The sequence below is a fragment of the Phoca vitulina genome, unplaced genomic scaffold (genome assembly GCF_004348235.1).
Source record: "Phoca vitulina isolate PV1807 unplaced genomic scaffold, GSC_HSeal_1.0 scaffold7, whole genome shotgun sequence".
In the NCBI taxonomy this organism is placed as follows: domain Eukaryota; kingdom Metazoa; phylum Chordata; class Mammalia; order Carnivora; family Phocidae; genus Phoca; species Phoca vitulina.
Genome location: NW_022589710.1, coordinates 15,999,700 through 16,020,625, shown reverse-complemented (window position 1 = coordinate 16,020,625; position 20,926 = coordinate 15,999,700). Strand labels below are relative to the sequence as shown.

Here is a 20,926-nt window from a genome sequence, read left to right as displayed (position 1 = left end):
CTGGTTTGGGGATCAAGGTAATGCTGGCCTCATAAAATGAGTTTGGAAGTTTTCCTTCCATTTCTGTTTTTTGGAATAGTTTCATAAGAATAGGTAGTAATTCTTCTTTAGATGTTTGGTAGAGTTCCCTGGGAAGCCATCTGGCCCTGGGCTCTTGTTTGTTGGGAGATTTTTGATGACTGCTTCAATTTCCTTAATAGTTATAGTTCTGTTCAGGTTTTCCATTTCTTCCTGGTTCAGTTTTGGCAGTTTATATGTCTCTAGGAATGCATCCTTTTCATCCAGATTGTCTAATTTTCTGGCATATAATTGCTCATAATATGTTCTTATAATTGTTTGTATTTCTTTGGTGTTGGTTGTGATCTCTCCTCTTTCATTTATGATTTTATTTATTTGGGTCCTTTCTCTTTTCTTTTTGATAAGTCTGGCCAGGGGTTTATCAATCTCTTGCAGACAGCATATCAATGGGTCTTGTTTTTTTATCCAATCTGATACCCTGTGTCTTTTGATTAGGGCATTTAGCCCATTTACATTCAGGGGAACTATTAAAAGATATGAATTCAGTGCCATTGTATCTCCTGTAAGGTGACTGTTACTGTATATTTTCTCTGTTCCTCTCTAGTCTATGTTACTTTTCGGCTCTTTCTTTGCTTAGAGGTCCCCTTTCAATATTTCTTGTAGGGCTGGTTTGGTGTTTGCAAATTCTTTTAGTTTTTGTTTGTCCTGGAAGCTTTTTTATCTCTCCTTCTATTTTCAATGACAGCCTAGCTGGATATAGTATTTTTCTCATTTAATGCTCTGAATATATCATGCCAGTCCTTTCTGCCCTGCCAGGTCTCTGTGGATAGGTCTGCTGCCAATCTAATGTTTCTACCATTGTAGGTTACAGACCTCTTGTCCCAAGCTGCTTTCAGGATTTTCTCTTTGTCTCTGAGACTTGTGAGTTTTACTATTAGATGTCAGGGTATTGACCTATTTTTATTGATTTTGAGGGGGGGTCTCTGTGTCTCCTGGATTTTGATGCCTGTTTCCTTCCCCAAATTAGGGAAATTCTCTGCTATAATTTGCTCCAATATACCTTCTGCCCCTCTCTCTCTTTCTTCTTCTGGGATCCCAATTATTCTAATATTGTTTCATCTTATGGTATCACTTATCTCTTGAATTCTCCCCTCGTGATCCAGTAGTTGCTTATATCTCTTTTTCTCAGCTTCTTTATTCTTCATCATTTGGTCTTCTATATCACTAATTCTTTCTTCTGCCTCATTTATCCCAGCAGTTAGAGCCTCCATTTTTTATTGCCCCCCATTAACAGGCTTTTTGATTTCGACTTGGTTAGATTTTAGTTCTTTTATTTCTCCAGAAAGGGATTCTCTAGTATCTTCTATGCTTTTTTCAAGCCCAGCTAGTATCTTTATAATTGCCACTCTGAACTCTGGTTCTGACATCTTACTAATGTCCATATTAATTAGGTCCCTCACAGTCAGTACTGCCTCTTGTTCTTTTTTCTTCAGGCGAGTTTTCCATTTTGTCATTTTGTCCAGAGAAGAACAGACGAATGAGAGAACAAATGCTAAAAGGGTAACAACGACCCCAGAAAAATATACACTAAACAAATCAGAAGAGACCCGAAACCGGGGAAAAAAGAAAGGGGGAAAATAAAAAAAGAATATGATCAGGCTGGTGAATAGAATAGCCACACACTGATTTTGGGCGTATTTTGGTCTGTTAGAAGAAACTGCCTCCCAAAATTTTAAAGAAAGAAAAACTTACATATATACAAAAATAAGGGTAAATACGATGAAGGGAAGTAATATGACTGTAAAGATGAAAATTAAAAAAGATTTTTAAAAAGGAATTGATAAGAAGTTGGTTGAAAAAAGGAAGAAGAAAAATTCAAAAAAAAAAAAAAAAAAAAAGGAGAGAATGTGATCAAGCAGGAGACTAGAACAGAGCCATACACTAGATTTAGGGTACATTTTGGTCTGTTAGAAGAAACTGTATCCCAAAATTTTAAAGAAAGAAAAACTTATATATATACAAAAAATAAGGTTAAATACAATGAAGGGATAGAATATGATTGTAAAAATGAAAATTAAAAAAGATTTTAAAAAAGGAATTGGTAAGATAAGATGTTGGTTGAAAAAGAAAGAAGATAAATTCAAAAAATATATAGAGAGATTTCCCCTCCTTCATTTTTCCCTTCCTGCTGGAGGGGGAGACAAACTGTGAGAGACTATGGACTCTGAGAAACACACTGAGGGTTCTAGAGGGGAGGGGGTGGGGGGATGGGTTAGCCTGGTGATGGGTATTAAAGAGGGCACGTACTGAATGGAGCACTGGGTGTTATACGCAAACAATGAATCATGGAACACTACATCAAAACTAATGATGTAATATGGTGATTAACATGACATAATAAAAAAATAGAAAAAGAAAAAAATAAAGAAAACTAAAAGAATTAACTTTTGAAAGATTAAAGAATCATGGGGAAAAAAAGCCATGAATTCTATGTGCTGTATTCCCCTAGTGCTGGAGTTTTTCAGTTCTCATTGATCAGTAAACTTGGTCTTAGCTGATGTTCTTGCTGATCTTCTGGTGGAGGGGCCTGTTGTAGTGATTCTCAAATGTCTTTGCCCGAGGCGGAATTGCCCCGCCCTTGCCAGGGGCCGGGCTAAGTAATCTGCTCAGGTTTGCTCTCTGGAGCTTTTGTCCCCTGAAAGCTTTCCGTACAGCTTTGGAGTATGAGAAAGAAAATGGTGGCCTCCAAATCTCTGCCTTGGAGGAGCTGAGAGCTTGGGGCCCCACTCCTCAACGAGCCCTCAGAGAAAAGCAGTCAATCACTCTTGTCTCCCTGGTCTCCGGCCACACTCTGTGCTCACCCAGCCTGTGACTGAGCATTTCTATCTTTGGCACATGACCCTGTTTGGAGTCTCCAAAGACGAAAGATTCCTGCGGTGCGCTCCTGTGCCACTCCTGGAGTCTCCCCGAATCTGCCACTTGTTGGGTCCCTGCTGGAAGAGCAGTGGCTGACTGGGCTGCGGATCACGGCTTATGGCCACCCCGAGCTGAGAGCCCACTCCTCGGCTCCGTCTCTGCAGCTGGCTTCCCCGCTCAATACCTGGGAACTCTGCCGCACTCAGGCACCCCCGGTCTGTGACCCCAAGGGTCCTGAGACCACACTGTCCCAGCAAGGGTTCCATCCCCCACTTAGCCACTGGAGCAATGTCCCTCAGCACAGCAGACTTCAAAAAGTTCTGATTTTGTGCTCTGTTGCTCTATCACTTGCTGGTAGCAGCTGATGGAGCCCCCTCCCCCACTGTCTATCTTCTCGAATATTGCCTCGGATTCACTTCTCTGCACGTCCTACCTTCCAGAAAGTGGTCACTTTTCTGTTCATAGGATTGCTGCTATTCTTTTCTTTGATCTCCTGTTGAGTTTGTAGATGTTCAGAGTGGTTTGATAACTATCTAGCTGAATTCCTGGGACCAGACAAAATTTAGGTCTCCTACTTCTCCTCCATCTTGCTCCTCTTTTGTATAGCTTTGATTTGGGGAACTAAATTAATGTTTTATATATTCAAAAAATTTAAATCAATAAAAATGGAAAAAAATTGAAACTGAATATAACTATACTTAAAATGATTAAAATAACCACACTTAAATAAATAATTAATAACCCACCAAACTTTTAAAACAGTACTTCCACTATATGTTCTTATTCAAAAGTAAAAATAACCGTAAACCAATCTAAAACTCTATTGGTATGTTTGACTTTTGAATTGGTAGTGGTGTAGCCATTCTGAAACTATTTTGTAGGAGAGCAAATGAGTGAATTTTGATAAGCTGTTGGGAGTCTGGTTCCTCTTGCTGGAGAAATGATGTATAACATGGACTTGAGAAATACAGAGAAAACTTTTGCATTGGGTTGGTATTAGAAGTATCCCCACGTATCGGGCTGAAGTGATGACATTTTAACTTTTCTTTTCTTTGTCCACCTAAAGGGCACAGGAGCAATAACAACCAAGTAGTAACAACCACAACCAGGACCCAGATATGTGTCTGCAAAATATGTTTTTCCAATATAATTAACCCTAGTTTTCTTGGAATCTTATAAAGATTACTGATTCCAGGGCTAGAGCAAGAAATATATACTATGAGCCTTAAAGGTCTTGAATCAAAAGTAAGGAGATGATGAAAAAAATGATGGGATCATATAAAAGGAACATGGGAATAGTGCAGAAGAAGCTATTACTATTGTCCAATCCAGCATGATTTGGACATCAACATGAATAATGAAAGTATTAGATTTTGACTTGTTGAGTAAATTACTAATCCACTAATCAATACTGATAAAAATAGATATAGATAGCTGATAGATGATAAGATAGATATAGAAAAATCAAAGAAAAGGAAAAGCTCTTTTTTTTTTTTAAACAATAACACTAAATCATAACTTGGAATAACAGATTGAGAAAAATTACCATTTCATAACTTCATAGTAATAATTCAGGTAAGATTTATCAATGGAGACCAAGATTACGAGGTAAATGAAAAATTGTCTAAAAAATTCTTGCCACATATTTCTTACGAAGGAAGAAAAGCTACTTTTATAGTGGAAAATCTAGTGGACAGCAGTTTAACCAGATGACCAAACTTCATCCATCATAGTAGGCTAAGAATAATAATTAAAATAATTACATAAGCAGTAAACAAATGTCCTTGGTGTTAAGACATTTATGCTAAGCATTTAGGGATAAGAGAACAAAATGTTAACTTGTATAAATCTGAATGCAGGGTATATGAGTGGTCTTCGCATTTTTTTTGCAAATCTCCTGTGAATTTGAAATTATTTAAAAATAAGAGTTGAAAAAAAAATGAGTTGACAAAATCTAGGTTGGAAATTCAGAAATGCAGAGAAGGATTTTCTGCCCACTATTGCTGCTAAAAATACCACCTTAGGAGTCTCTTTTAGATAAAATACTTTTAATTTCTTTAGAACAACAGCAAACACTTTTGAAAAGTAATTTTTCTTTAAACCATTGCCTAGTATATGCTATAAATATGTTAAACTGAAAAAAATGCTAATCATAGATTAATCAAATACAAACACATATAACAGTCTAAATTTATACCGTTTTATTCAGATTTGTTTGCCTAAAACTTTATTGGTTTTAAAAACAATAAACTTATATAATAAATGCCGCTTTTCATGCTACATTTTTGACACAATACTATCCAAATTATAATAATTTCTAAAATATGAGTCTATATTAACAAAGTTTTATTTGCAAAATGCATGTTTTATATTAAAGATGTACAGAGACATTTTGAAGCAATTATGGTCTATTAACAGGAAGCTTAATGAGAGGTTCTAGTGTGGTCACTTTTGATCAGTGAGTCATGACTAAGTAAATGAAGCATAAATGTGAATAATCAAATGTAGATGTGAAGCTCTCTCATTGTGGGCAAAGCTTATATATAAGAAAATTATTCATTTCTTTCTCTCAAAAACAAAATTCCATTTATTAGAAGTAAAATTATTTTAGGTAAGAAGCAAGAAGCTTGTAACATAATAAAAATCAATACTACCATTTCAACCAGGATTACTGTTAAAATATACAACCAGGATAGTATCACATATAGGAAAGGCTATTTGATTATGAACAGGAAAAACTAATTTTCACATTCTGCTTTCAGTACACTTGAACGTTTAACTTGAATGTTCTGCCACCCACTCAGAGGAGGGTGCTGGACAGCTGAGTTGTTTGCCTTTGTGCTTTAGGCAAACTAGACAGCACCCTCTCCTTAAGCACTAGATTTCAGAGGAGATGAGATAGGCTGAGAGACCAGTGGAAACCCTGCTGGAATTATTGACATAGGACAGACAGATCCAACTTGAGAGTTCCAGCAATAGGAAAGATTTCCTAGCTGGGGTTGACATTATTATTTGACCCACTGGAGCACAAGGAAACATGGGGGCTTAGGCATTAGATGTCTCCCTGCCAGGAACAAACATCGACTGACAACCAAAGGCTTCCTTGATAATATTTGTATCAGATCTTTTATTCTTAGATTCCGCATAAATGATTCTCCATTACCAGACCACCTGAATCAGATCTGAATTTACTTATTAAAATTCATTTTCCTGCTTCCCCTCTCCACCTATGAAAATAAAATATCTTAAGATGGGGTCCTACAAACTGGAAATTTTCTCTTTTTTTGAAGACTTTATTTATTTATTTGAGAGAGAAAGAAACAGAGATGGCGAGAGAGAGCACGAGCTGGGAGGAGAGGAAGCAGCAGGCTCCCTGCAGAGCAGGTAACCCTCCCCCCAACACACACCCCAGGGCTCCATCCCAGGACCCTGGGATCATGAACCGAGCTGAAGGCAGATGCTTAACCGACTTCCCCAAAACTGAAAATTTTCAAAACAACCCAGATGACACACGCATACTAAAATTTGGAAGTCACTGCCCTATATTGTACTGCTGCAGAGGATTCTTTCCTTGGGAGCTTATTTACAGTATTTTCCTAAGAGTAGCTAAGGCCTTTTTTCAAAAACCACATACATACCTCCTAACAAATTACCACCTTCACTCTGAATGAGAAGAAAAAAAAATGTTTAAATAAAATAATTCAATGTGAATAGAAATGATAAGTTTAAAGAATAAGAATTTGAAAGCAAATGAGACAGAAGCAATGAAAAAAGGAAGAGTAAGAACATGTCTATTTACTGAAGTGCTTCATTACATTAAAGTTTCTAAGTACAAGACAATGGAAATAAAAGGGTAATTCTATAACTAATTGTACATGCTAGTAGTAGCTTAAAAGAAATATATTATTTCATGAAATTGCTTACCCTCATGTTGCCTTTTCCAATTCTTTTAATTAGCACTTACAGTATGCTAAACTTATTGTAAGGCACAATTAAAGACTCCAGATGTGACTGTGATTTAGCTTGATGAAAGAAATCATGAGACACTGATGATCAACACTAATTTCTTACATTCTGCTCAAATCTTGGCAGTAACATGAGCAAATCCCACACAATGTTGTTGTACCACATTAATTATTTTCTCTTACTTCGCTCAAATGTGCCACACATTTGAAATTAATAAATCTCTTCAGATAACAACAAATAGAGAACTCTGCCAAATATATGTATAGTGTTTTTTTCCTGAACCTAGAATAAATTACTAAAGGCAATTGATTTATCTTTTTATAACCTGAGAACAATGCACATATTTTTTTTAAAAATTTTTGTCCAGTTCATTATTGTTGTAACTTAAGATAAGCATTACAAGTGAACTGGCATATCCACAAATATTTTCAATATTAAGAAATGTTCTTAATCATTGAATTTAATGTTATCATTAATATCTCAAATCATGTTTTATATTATGGGATCTTAATCTGTTTTTTTCTGTTACTATACATTGGCCATCAGATACAGTAGACAATAAATCTAGTAAGAGAAGAGGTACACAAAAGTGAATATATTGTCTTAGCTATATTTGAGTTAAACTTGGTTTTGTCACTTAACAGCTCTGAAATCTTCGACAACAGCTTTGGTATTTTCAAGCAAAATATTAGTGCCTATTCTACAATGTGTTTATAACTAAAATGTACCATATACACGAACTGTTGTTCTGAGTTCTCTATGCATAATAAGCAGCCAATTAATTCCTATAAATGCAATAAAGGTAGTTGGTAATAGAATAATAAAAGCATATTGGGTTTTAACTCACTTATACCATTTGAGACCCAAAGGGGGAAAATAACTTTGAAAATGACTAGCCATGGTAAATATAAGACAAGCTGAAAAGCAGGCAACAAATCAGAGGGGGTACTACAGTTAAAAATCCAAGTGAGAATAAACCATTAAGGATTTTTCTTATTATTTTAAGATATTAAAACCTTTATTTTCCTGTTTGTTCTTACCATAATGTCTAGAAGGTGCTAAAAATTTCTTGCTAAAGTGATTTTAAAAGGAAGGGTGAGACATTAGAGAATGAAGAGTTCCTATCTGATTGGTGATGAAGTCTATAGATATCTTGGTCATTAACGAAAATACAGTCATGTTCAAAAGTTCTGATGATTCCGGTAACACGTTAGCAGGCAAGATATTGTCATGTTGAAAACAAATCGTATATAATGTCTTATGCATTACTCCATAGCAATGTAGAATGAGAGTTACAAAGAGATTTCAGTACCTCTCTGAAGAATTTTAAAGACTTACTTATTTTAGAGACAGAGAGAGAAAGGGATAGAGAGAGAGAGTGGGGGGAGGGGCAGAGGGAGAGAATCTCAAGCAGACATCCTGCTGAGTGGGAGCCTGATGCAGGGCTCCATCCCACAACCCATGAGCTCATGACTTGAGCTGAAACCAAGAGTCAGATACTTAACAGACTGAGCCACCCAGGCACCCCCCTCTTTGAAGAATTTTACTCATATGTGGAACATGAGGAATCGTGCAGAGGACCACAGGGGAAGGGAGGGAAAACTGAAGGGGAGGGGGGATCAGAGAGGGAGACAAACCATGAGAGACTCTGGACTCTGGAAACCAAACTGAGGGTTACAGAAGGGAGGGGGGTGGGGGATGGGGTAACAGGTTGATGGGTACTAAGGAGGGCATGTGTTGTGATGAGCACTGGGTGTTACACGCAACTAATGAATCACTGAACATGACATCAAAAACTAATGATGTACTATACGTTGGCTAACTTAACATAATAAAAAAATAATAAAGTACAAAAACAAAACAGAGGACCTCAAATCCAAAAAAAATAAAAAATAAAAGAATTTTAAATAAAGTATTTGAAGTGGAGGTAACAGTATCCTGATTTCCACCAAAGGATTAGGCTATTGAAAATTTGATTCCTCATTTTTAGAGTCCTTCAGAGTCAGAGAAGCATCAGCTATTTATTAGCATTGGCTGCTGTAACACATAAACCCCTAGTCTCCATTCTTTAACATGTATGATTTTATTTCTTGCTCTATTAAAGTTCAATCTATGGTGTTGGAGTAGGGGTTCCACACAGTTATTCAGTAACACAGGCTGATGAAGGCTCTGCCATTGTCAGCAGGTGATTTACAAGGTTTCTCTGTCAGCAACGGTTGGCCTTATCTTGCCCAGAGCTTCAGGGAGCTTACCAGTGCAGTGTACTTCAGACTGCTCTCCAACCACAAGCATTTGCACCACTTGCCTGAGGGCTTTCCTTGACAAAATGAACTCACTTTGCCTGCAGACACTGCAGGCTGGCGGTGCTGCTCAGTAATGCCCATCCTCAGGAACAGCCCTCGATTGATGGGAACTGGTGGAAAAGTACTCCATTTCTTTTGTTACTTTTGGAGACGTAATTTGAGGAGCATGTGCTCTACTGACCCTTCAAGGTCCACAATGGCTTATATATTCCAGTGCCTTCCATGGTTAACTTGCTTGATGACATGCCCTTATTGCTTGCCTTCCTCTTCCTGATCCTATGAACATGAAGAAAAATTATAAAAGAATACATATTCAATTGTAAATACAGATTGCTTGATGGAGGAGGTGGCTTACATGGGTTTGGGAGACCGTATAAGAAAGTGTTTCTAGGTAAAATAATTTTAAAAAATCAAAATTAAGCATGTACACGATCACATCCAAATCTACATGAAGAAATTAAACTATCACTTAAAGTTGATATATAGTACAGTAAAATTACAGCATTAAGCCTCTTTCATTTGGTTGTATACAAAGTTAATCATGTTGTAATCTTATGTTTTCATAAATGTATACATACACCCCTCTTATAACATGTAAAATCTAGATGGAAAGCATTGTCTTAACTCTCTAAAACCAACATTTAATATACCTAAAATACGTGGACTTTGTCTTGGAGAGAAGCTTCTTATAACCAATCCTGAAAGCAGGATACAAGATTCTTTTTCACACTGTCCAAAATATCTATATAAGCATCACTAGATCAAGAAGCCGTATCATTTTCAAGTGATAAGTAAAACAAGAATGCAGAAGATTTCAAACTGTGCAAATCATAGTAAGAAAATATATTTATAAATATATTTGCTAAAGACAATCATTTATCTAAAGAATAAGTTTGTTGTTTGGGGCACTGGGGTGGCTCAGATGGTTAAGCGTCTGCCTTTTTTTTTTTTTTTTTAAGATTTTATTTATTTATTTGACAGAGAGAGACAGCGAGAGAGGGAACACAAACAGGGGGAGTAGGAGAGGGAGAAGCAGACTCCCCGCCAAGCAGGGAGCCCGATGCAGGGATCAATCCCAGGACCCCAGGATCATGACCTGAGCCGAAGGCAGACGCTTAACAACTGAGCCACCCAGGCACCCCAAGTGTCTGCCTTCGGCTCAGGTCATGATCTCTGGTTCCTAGGATCAAGCCCCACATTGGGTTCCCAGCTCAGCAGGGAGTCTGCTCCTCCCTCTCCCTTTGCCCCTCCCCCTGCTCATGCTCTGTCTCTTTCTCTGTATCTGTCTGTCTCAAATGAATAAATAAAATCTTAAAAAAAAAGAATAAGTTTGTCGAAGTCAGTTAGGAATTTTTGAAATCTGCTTCCTATTATGCAATTGCAATACCTTAAAATCAAATTAAATCAACACCTTATTTTTTGATTAGTGTAGAAGTAATTAGAAAAAATGTGTATGCTGAAATGACAAATAGATTTATTATTATTATTACTTTACTACCAGAAGCTAACACATGCACATGACTTACTCTATTATTTCCACATTTTACAAAACAAGATGAAAATTAATCTAATTGATTTCTATATTATGTATGAGTGCTTGAGTGCACAACATAAAAATAAGCCACTCCTGCCTATGCATCTTTCATTTTAAAAAGAAATATGTATACTATATTTTCTTTACCTATTAAACCATTTTTTCAATGCATGTCTTTATACACACGCAGTTTTCTAGAAATTGAAATTTTATAGAAAAAGATATATGTCATCAAAGGAACACTTAATAATTTTGAGATTAAACTGTCTTGCATGTGTATACGTCTTTTTACATATTCTTAAGTATTTTCCCATTTCTCTCTTAAAGTACTTTTTAAATGTATTTACATGTAATTTACCATACTGTACTTTTCTTATCACTTTCTATATCTGTCTTTCTAAGCTCTGAATTGAGGATGCTGATCATATCATATTCTAATAGAGTAGAGAAATTAAATATGCCTTCTTGGTTCTGAAAATTGGAATTGCAATTTAGAGAAGCTTGCACTAAATGGCACTTCATTCATCATTTATTCGTCCATTTATAAAATGGTATTTGCACTATCTGCTCACCCCATGCTAAGAACTAAAACCATAAAACACTATAAAATATGGAGCAAAAACTCTATTCTAAAGTATGAAGGAGTCATTAAATGGTATTGAGCAGTGGAAAGATGTGTATGATCTGTTTTTATACAGAACATTCTGGGGGCAGTGAGTAATAAGGACCGGAGAGTAAACAGATAAGCAAAACATATTGTAATGCTCAAGATAATGGGATTTTAGGCATTAGTATTGTATCTATTTGGCAACAAATGTTCTGAAACTCTTCTACTATAGTTGATCCACAGTGATGGCCCCCAATCAATGAGACTTTCTAGTATTCACACATAGTGTAGTCTCCTCTCATTGAATCTGGCTCGCCTTGTTTACTATCTTTGATCAATAAAGTGTAGTTGAAGTGACTGTGTAAGTTCCATAGTCCTTAGGAGATCTCAATTGTCCACTTTCACTTTTTTGAAACATTCCCTCTTAAAAACCAGTCACATGCTGTTTGACGTCCAAGCCACATGGAGAGGTCACATTGAGGAAACTGTGCTGTTCTCATCAACATCCATGAAAGAACTCCCATCCAGCATTAATTAGAACCACATGAATTAAATGTCTTGAACATTCCAGCCCAGTATAGACTCCAGATGCCTGTGGCACCTGATGACAATGACATGAAGCAAAAGAACCATCCAGGTGAGCGCAATCAACAAACAGAATCATGAGAGATTTAAAAAAAAAAAAAAAAATCACTGTTGTTTAATCCAGAAAGTTTTAAAATGGATTTGTCATGCAGCATAGATAACCTAAACAAATATTGGTACCAGAGCAGTTGTGACAAAAAACTGAAACGTGGATCAGCTTCGGGACCAGCTGTCAGGTGCAAACTAGAAGGGCCCTGAGGAGAATATTAGTAAAGCCTTGAAAGGGAAATGAGGGAATTTTTATTGGAGGCTAGAGAAAAAGTGCCCCGTGTTGGGAATTTTGGCAGCACTCTTTCCTGCAGAAAATATGGAAAATAGAAATATGTATCAATTGAACTTGTAGATTTAACTAAAAACAACAGTTTCTACCTTTAAGAGAGAAGCAGTGCCTAGTGGGCCTCTTTGAATTTTGGAAATAATATATACTTCATTTGGGTTTGCAATTTCAATCTATTTACCTAATTAGCTTAGAGTATGCCAGTTTTGAGTGGGATGCAGAGAAGAGGTTTTATGGTAAGTCCAGGCTACTGTTCGGATTGCTATGCCACTTATCCATATGACCCAACAGATTTAATGGTACTTGAAGTTAGGGATAAAGTCTGGAAAGTCTGGCAGGCCCCTGTGAGTAAATCACAGTGTACACTTTCATAATTTTGGAACAAAGCTATTCCATCCTCTGTAGATAACTATTCTCCTGAGGAGAAAAAAATTTCATGCTTGTTTGGGGGCCCTATAAGAGACAAAACATTTGATCTTTGTCCACCAATTCCATATACTCATCATTAATTGGGTGTTGTATGACCCATCAAGCCTTAAGCTGGGTGTGCACAATAGCACTCAATTTTCAAATGGAGGTAGTATAAACAAATAAGGCTCAAGTGGTTACTGAAAGCAGAAATCAATCACATGAGAAAGTGCTCATGGTTCCATGACTTCTCCTACCAGCATATTGCCTCCCCTTTCTCAACTGATACTTACGGTCCATGAAGAATTCCTGGTGCTCACTTTTTGGTGGACAAAACCTTTCGCTTGGCTTACAAATAATTCTACATAATATTCTGGTATCTCCCAATAATGGACATCTGCAGCATTAGCACCTTACTCAAGAGTAGCTCTGAAACAAAATTTTTGGACAAAATCCTTCTATCAAGCAGTGTATCTTGTTAATTTGGCCCTAAAGAAGAAATGACCAGAATTTTAGGTCTGCATTGACTGGTAGGCAGTGGCTAACGGTTTGGTTTGAGAGTCAGGAACTTGGAAGAAATATGATTGGAAAATTGTTGACAGGGAGGATAGGAAAGAGATACATAGAGAGACATTTCTCATAAAGGTACTCGTGCCCCACACCAAAGCTAAGAACAATAGAAGCAGATGAAAATCTTAATAATTAGATGGACCAGAAAATGGTTTCTTGAGTGTTTAGTCAGCCTCTCTCCAAGCCATCCTTCTTCTTGCCTGATGGGCTCATGAATAATGAGTCTGGGGCACAGATGGAGGTTATGTATGGATTCAGCAACATGGACTTCCATTCAGCAAGAACCATCTGGTTACAGCCACTGCTGAGTGTCAAACAGCAGAGACTAACACTGATGTCACAATATGCCCCCATTCCTTGAGAGGACCTTCTGAGCATATTGGGTTAATTCTATAATGGAAGGTGGAATGACTTGTTCTCCCTGGAATAGAGATCTACTTTGGATACACACAGCAGTCTTATTTCCTTGTTTGAATGAGTTTATCGCATTCATAAAAAAGTTTTAAAATCTTTACTTAACTCGCTTCTTATACCTGTCATCTTTACTTTTTAAGTAAACATTAATTATAGACTAGCTTTACATTTATAGAAAACCACAAAGATAGTACAAAGAGTTCTCTTTTATACCATGTCCAGTTTCCCTTTGTTAATATCTTACATTAGTATGGTATATTTGTAACGCAAATGAAGAATACTGATACATGATTTTAACTAAACCCTAGTTTATTCAGATGTCCTTAATTTTTACTTAATATCTGTTTTCTCTTCTGGGATCCCATCCAGTCTACCACATTATATATAGCCATCGTGACTCCTGGCACTCACAGTTTTGAAGGCTTTCCTTGTTTTTGATGACATTGACCATTTTGAGGAGTGCTGGCAATGTAATTTTTAGGCTGTCCTTCCACATGGGTTTGTCTAATGTTTTTCTTATGATTATATTGGGTGTATAGGTTACTAATAATAACTTTTATGACCTGATGGAGGTTATGTTCATCAGGTTATTCTACAGTCAAGTTGTTCATTTTCCTCTCTTTTCATACTGGTATTAGAAACCGAGCTCTGGTGTGCTTATTGCTTCTATCTATATGTGATCATATATGTTTATCTCAATCTAGAATTAAATTTGAATGAATTCATACTGAAGTATCCAGCCCTAATCTAGTACCACATGGCTCTTCCTAGCCTTCCTACATTGTTTATTTATTACTTCCCATGTCACCAGGGAGAAACCTCGCTCCCACCATCCACCATTGATTTACTTACATTTTTTAAATCTCAGTATAAATGTAACATGTAAACCCACACCCCCATGAAAAATAACTTTAAAACTAGAGTACAGTGCTAATGTACAGTTCTTTTTGTCCTTAAAGTATTCACTATTTCCATGCTTACTTGGATAAAAATCTTTTCCCCAATCCTATTAAGTGAGGTTATACCATACATTTTTAACACAGTTAAATTCTTTTGTTACCTTCCACATTCCATCCTGAGGTCTCCCAATTCCCTAATTAATTTTGCTTTATTCACATATATTGTTTCATTATGTGTGAAAATTTCTATGAGTTTTAACAAAAGCATAGTGTCATATAATCACTACTACCATATCAGAGTAACTTTGCCATACTAACAGTTATTCCCCCTGCGCTTCATCCATTGAAACTTCATCTATTCAAACCCTCACCAAGCACCGGCAACAATTGGTCTGTATTGTTGTTGTTGTTTTTTAAGATTTTTTTACTTATTCATTCGAGACACAGAGATACAGAGAGAGAGAGAGAACATGAGCAGGGGGAGAAGCAGAGGGAAGGGTAGAAGCAGGCCCCCCACTGAGCAGGGAGCCCAATGCGGGGCTCCATCCCAGGGCCCTGGGATCATGACCTGAGCCCAAGGCAGACGCTTAACCATCTGAGCCACCCAGGCGCCCCTGGTCTGTATTGTTTTTTCAAGAATGTCATATAAATAGAATCACAGAGTTTACAGCTATTTCAGACAGGCTTGTTTCACTGAGCAATATGCATTTCAGTTTCATCCATGTTGATGTGTGTGATAATAGTTCCTTAATGTTTATCTTTGAATGGTATTCCATATAGACATACCATCATCTATGTATTCATCCTACTAAAGTATATCTTGATTGGTTTGGCTTTTGACAATTAAGAATGTAACTACCATAAACTTTCATATGCCAGTTTTCAGATCAGTTGGGCAAATATCTAGGCACCCAATTGCTGGTTCCTATGGTAATATTATGTTTAGCTTGTAAGAAACTGACAAACTTTCTCCCGAGTGACTATACCATTGTTCTTTCTTACCAGCGATGAATAAGAATTCCTTGTATTTCTTGTCCTTGTAAGTGACTGTATTTTCATTAAAAAAAAAAAAAAAAAAAAAAGTGTTATCCAGGGATGCCTGGTGGCTCAGTTGGGTAAGCATCTGCCTTCGGCTCAGGTCATGATCCCAGGGTCCTGGCATCAAGCCCCACATCAGGCTCCTTGCTCGGCGGGAAGCCTGCTTCTCCCTCTGCCTGCCGCTCCCCCTGCTTGTGCTCGCTTGCTCTCTCGCTCTCTCTGACAAATAAATAAAAATCTTTAAAAAAAATATTATCCATTCTTATAGACATGTAGTAATATTTCACTGTTGTTTAAATTTGCATTTCCCTGACAAATATCATTGCGAACTTTTTCATATGCTTATTTGCCATTGGTATATCTTCATGAGTGAGTTGTAGTTCAGGTCGTTTGACCCTATTTTAGTTGGGCTTTTGTTTCTTATTGTTGAGATTGAACAGCTCTTTGTATATTTTCAGTACAAGTCCTTTAGGAGACATAAACTTCGTAAATATTTTTCCGTTTATGATGTACTTTTATTCTCTTAACAGTACCTTTAACACAGCAAAAGTTTTTAATATTAATAAAGCACAACTTATCAAAAATTTCTTTCAATTGCTTTCGTTTGTCATTGTATCTAAAAACTCATCACCAAACAGACGTTTATACAAATTTTTCATATGTTTTATTCTAGAAGTTTTAGAGATTTACATTTTAATTAGATCTCTAAATAAAAACCTGAACCATTAAAAAAATAACCATAAAAAAACTTAAAATAATTTAGATCTCTACTCCATTCTGAGTTAACATTTTTCTAGGTTGTAGTCTGTTTAAGTTCTTTTTTTTTTTTTCTTTTGCATTTGGACATCCATTTGTTTTGGCACATTGTAGAAAAGATTACCCTTTGTCAATTGAATTGCTCTTGTAAAAATCAGTTCACTATATTTTTATAAGTCTATTTCTGAATTTTCTATTCTATTGGTCAATGTATCTATTATCTTACCAATACAATATTGTCTTGATTACAATAGCTTTACAGCAAGAAGTCCAATAATGTAAGTCTTAAAAATACTCATTTTTTTCAAAATTATGTTGGTTGTTCTATATCTTTTGCTTTACCATATTAATTTTAGAATCAGTTTGGCAACATTTACAAAAAGTTTACTTGAATCCAATGCTCTTACTTTATGTAGATCAATGTTTCTGATATAAATCATTTATCTCTCTCATCTAAAGAGTTTCCTTTAACATTTTTGATCTGTTTACAATGAATCCATTCAGTTTTTGTTTATCTGAAAAGCTATTTATTTCTCTTTCATTTTTGAAGAATTATTTCACTGGATATAGACTTATAGGTGGCCATTTTTTTTTTCCTTAACACAAATATTTTATTCCACTCTTTTCTTACTTGCATGGGATTTGATTAGAAGGCCACTATAATTCTATCTTAGTTTCTCTACAGCTAAGGTGTTTCTTTCTTCATTGGGTTTCTTTTAACAAGATTTTCTCTTTGTCTTTGATTTTGTACAGTTTGACTATGATATGCCTAGGACTGTGCGTGTATGTTGTATATTTTGTTTTGTTCTGTTTTTATATTTATCCTGTTTTATTTTCTCTAAGCTTCTGGGATATGATTTTGGTTCCTGTCATTAATTTTGGAAAGATTTCAGCCATTATCACTTTAAATATTCCTTCTGTGCCAGTCTCTGTTTCTTCTATTATTCCAATTATGAACATATTACACTTTTTGATATTATCCCAAAGTTCTTGGGCATTCTTTTTTTTTAATTCACATTTTACTCTTCATTTCAGCTGGGGAATTTTCTATTGACATATCTTCAAGTTCCCCCATACTGCCTTAGTTGATGAGCACTTCGAACGGATTACTCATTTCTGTTACTGCATTATTGATTTCTAGCATTTCATTTTGATTCTTCCTTAGAGTTCTCATCTCTCTAATGTCATTCATTACCCATCCATTCTTGCACAGTCTACTTTTTCCATTAGACCCATGATACATAAATAGTTCTTATTTTATTTCATTTTACTTTTTAAAAGATTATTTTTATTTATTTTAGAGAGAGAAAAAGAGAGCATGACTGGGTGGGGAGGAGCAAAGGGAGAGGGAGAGAATCTCAAGCAGACTCCCTGCTGAGTGGGGAGCCTGACACGGGGCTTGATCTCAGGAGCCTGAGATCATGACATGAGCTGAAATCAAGAGTTGGACACTTAACTGATTGAGCCACCCAGGCACCCCAAATAAATAGTTCTTATTTTAAATTCCTGGACTGACAATTCCAACCTATATGTCATATCTGAGTCTTGTTCTGTTTGCTCTGTCTCTTCAGCATAGTTTTTTCCAACATTTTGGTGTGCCATTGTAATTCTTTAATTAAAAGCACGATGTGTTACAGAAGGTAATAGACACTGAGGTAAATGGGCCCTTGGTGTGAGGATTATGATAATCTGACTAGAATTTGGGACATGTTTAACATTCATTGTAGATATGGGTACCAGAGGCTTCAAATTTATTTACTATACTTGTCTTTGCTTCACTTGTAGTCTTGTAGATTCCCATATGTATTGCTATGCAGAGTAAGTCTATGTGATGTAAATCTTTACATGTAACCACCGTTTTTCTACTGGAGGTTTATGGTGTAGGGTTAATGTACGGAGGAAAGACCATTCTATAATTTTGGGATTACACTTCAGCCTTTTAATAAGCCTATATTTGGTGTTTGGCTTTCATAAATTTCTGTCCCTTCTTCAGGGTTGTAGCCCTGGTTGGGTATTGGGTTCTAGATTATGAAAGATCTTCCTCAAGATACTAATCTGTTACTTTCTTGCCTAACGTGTTGATTATGAGAAATCTGTAGTCAAACTGAATTTCATTTGTAGGTGACATATTTTCTTTTCAATTCTCTGGAAACTTTGGGGATATTTTCTTCACTCTAAATTTCTAAATGTTCAATGTAATAGTCTAGATTTGTTCCTTTTTATTAACTCAACATATAGTAGTTCTTTCCATTTGAAAAATTTGCAGGTGGTTTTTTTTTCTGTTTTAGGAAATAGTTTTCACAGATCTTTATTACTTCTCTCTTCCTTCTACTTTCTGGAGATCCATAAAGTATAGGCTGGTAATTGGAAAGGTATTTTTTTTTCTCCTGATCCTTCATTTACATTATATCTAGTAATACAATGACATTTTACTGTCCTTTGATGATACGGGTAAATATTCAGCTGACCTTTTTCTTAATTTAACTGTGGTTGGACAATTGATATCCTAGTTTCTGAAATACGTAGATATTATGTCCATGAACTGGAGAAAGAAAGGGTAAGTCTCTAGTCTATTTCCTGTTGTTCATCCCCATACTCAGCTGTCATGCAGCTATTCTGGTTTAGGTGCACTGTATGCATATTTCACAACTCTGAGTTAAAATAATATGCAAATACCTAAATATTGAGGCTAATATAAATTTTTAAAGTTCACATTTCCATTTTTTACCCATATTATTCAATGCTTTTGTTTCATTATTTTCTAATATATACATTAGCATATATTTTAATAAGAATGGAAGAAATATATCAGGCATTGTAACCTTGCCAAATTATTAACATTTAAATTGATCATTTATCTATTAAGAATTATTAACAGGAAAATTTTTAATTTTTGTTCTATAAACATGGTGATTTGTTTCATAGGCACTATTTTGATCCATGGGGAGAAATGCAAGGATTCTGACAAAAGCAAAATGTATGGAGAGCACTGGCATTGCTGAACATACTTCCAATTTTGTATATACTTAACCGGAAATATTACCTTAGAAAGACAACATTATTTCATGAATGAAAGCTCAAGATCTATATCATTTAGAGAATTGTAGCCATCACTCTCAAAACAATCAAACTTCAGATTAAACCTTTTCTGGTATTCTGGCAAGGAAAGCATTGATGTGAAACTGCTGCTGGCAATAGAGACAGTTGTTAAAGGGAAAAAGGTCAAGATGTCAAGAATAAGTTAAATGACATGGCAATATTTAGGGTCGTCTGAAAGAAAGACTATTAAAGAAATAAACACCTTCTGGATCCATTTATCTCAAAAAAGCTTAAAAGAGAATTTTAACATGTTTTTATAGAGAAGTTCACTTAATATGATTCTCAAAGATTTTTTTTCCAAGTAAATGTCAAATTTCTATATAAAGAAGCCTATTGCTCATTTCTGAAGTGCAAATAATGTCAAGATTTACATGGATAATCTTCATAGTATCAAGATGTATCTGGCTATAATTTTTTCATATGTCATATGGTTTCCCCTTCAGGAATTTTGACTTTTCCTTTCCCTTGTCCATTTTCCTTGTTCTCTCTATATACGGTTTGTCTATTTACTCTTAATTTCTTCTCCTTCACAATTTTTTTAGGGAGGGGGAGAGAGAGAGAGAGAGGAAGAGAAGGGGGAGAGGGGGAGGGAGAAAGATAATTTTAAGCAGGCTCTATGCCCAGCACAGAGCTAGACACTAGGCTCCATCTCATGACCCTGAAATCATGACCTGAGCTGAAATCAAGAGTCGGATGCTTAACCGACTGAGCCACCCAAGAGCCCCTCCTCCATAAATTTAATATTCCTACAAATATCTCAAATTCCTTCATACATTAGCTCTACTCCTAACAACCTCATTGTCTTGACATTTCCTTATTTACATGAGAAAATCTGACGACTCTCTATTAGTTTCTCATTGCATTAATCTACATCATTTTCTCATTAGCCCTTGGCCCCCAATAGGCCACATATTATATACCCTAGAGTAAGGTGTCATCTCCAAGTATATACCAGGGATATACTAGTTAGCTACCTAAACAGAGGCATGATCAATGTACCATTAGAAGATGTAAGTAGAGTCATTATCATGAATAACTTATTTTGTATGATAGTAATCATTTCCTTTTCAGTTATTTTTAATAATGAGCATTACAACTAACATTCAAAATACTAGTGTTGAATACTACAATAACATTAATTTATAGATGCATGCTTTTGTTCTTTTCTGAATCTTCAAAATTTTGGGAAAAGTTATTGAACTGTGGTTACCTGTATCATGATAATACAAATCAAAAAAGAACACATGATTCAGTAATTTGAGAAGGGAAACATTAGAATAAATGAGCCAGCTACAATCCCTCTTTTAACAAGCTTGGTCTATTCTTTTTCTCTGACATAATTGATAAGCCTGATAAGTCAAGTAAACAAATTTTGGCATCAGTTAGACAAATTAGTCATAAAATCAAATGTCTTAGGCTAGGCAGGACCCAGAACTCTGGAATTCTATCAGCTTCCAGGAATAGTTGGGAGTTCTG

At 35.8% G+C, this 20,926-nt stretch overlaps 1 protein-coding gene across 1 annotated transcript in view; it reads right to left on the bottom strand.

Annotated features, from left to right (window-relative positions):
- Positions 1-8,864: 8,864 nt before the first annotated feature.
- Positions 8,865-20,926, bottom strand: part of LOC116632639 — a 1,010,297-nt gene continuing 998,235 nt past the window's right edge. The window contains exon 7 of the mRNA XM_032404581.1: positions 8,865-9,479. Coding sequence (XP_032260472.1) covers positions 9,430-9,479 — 50 coding nt within the window. The 3' untranslated portion in view covers positions 8,865-9,429. The remainder of the gene's footprint in view (positions 9,480-20,926) is intronic.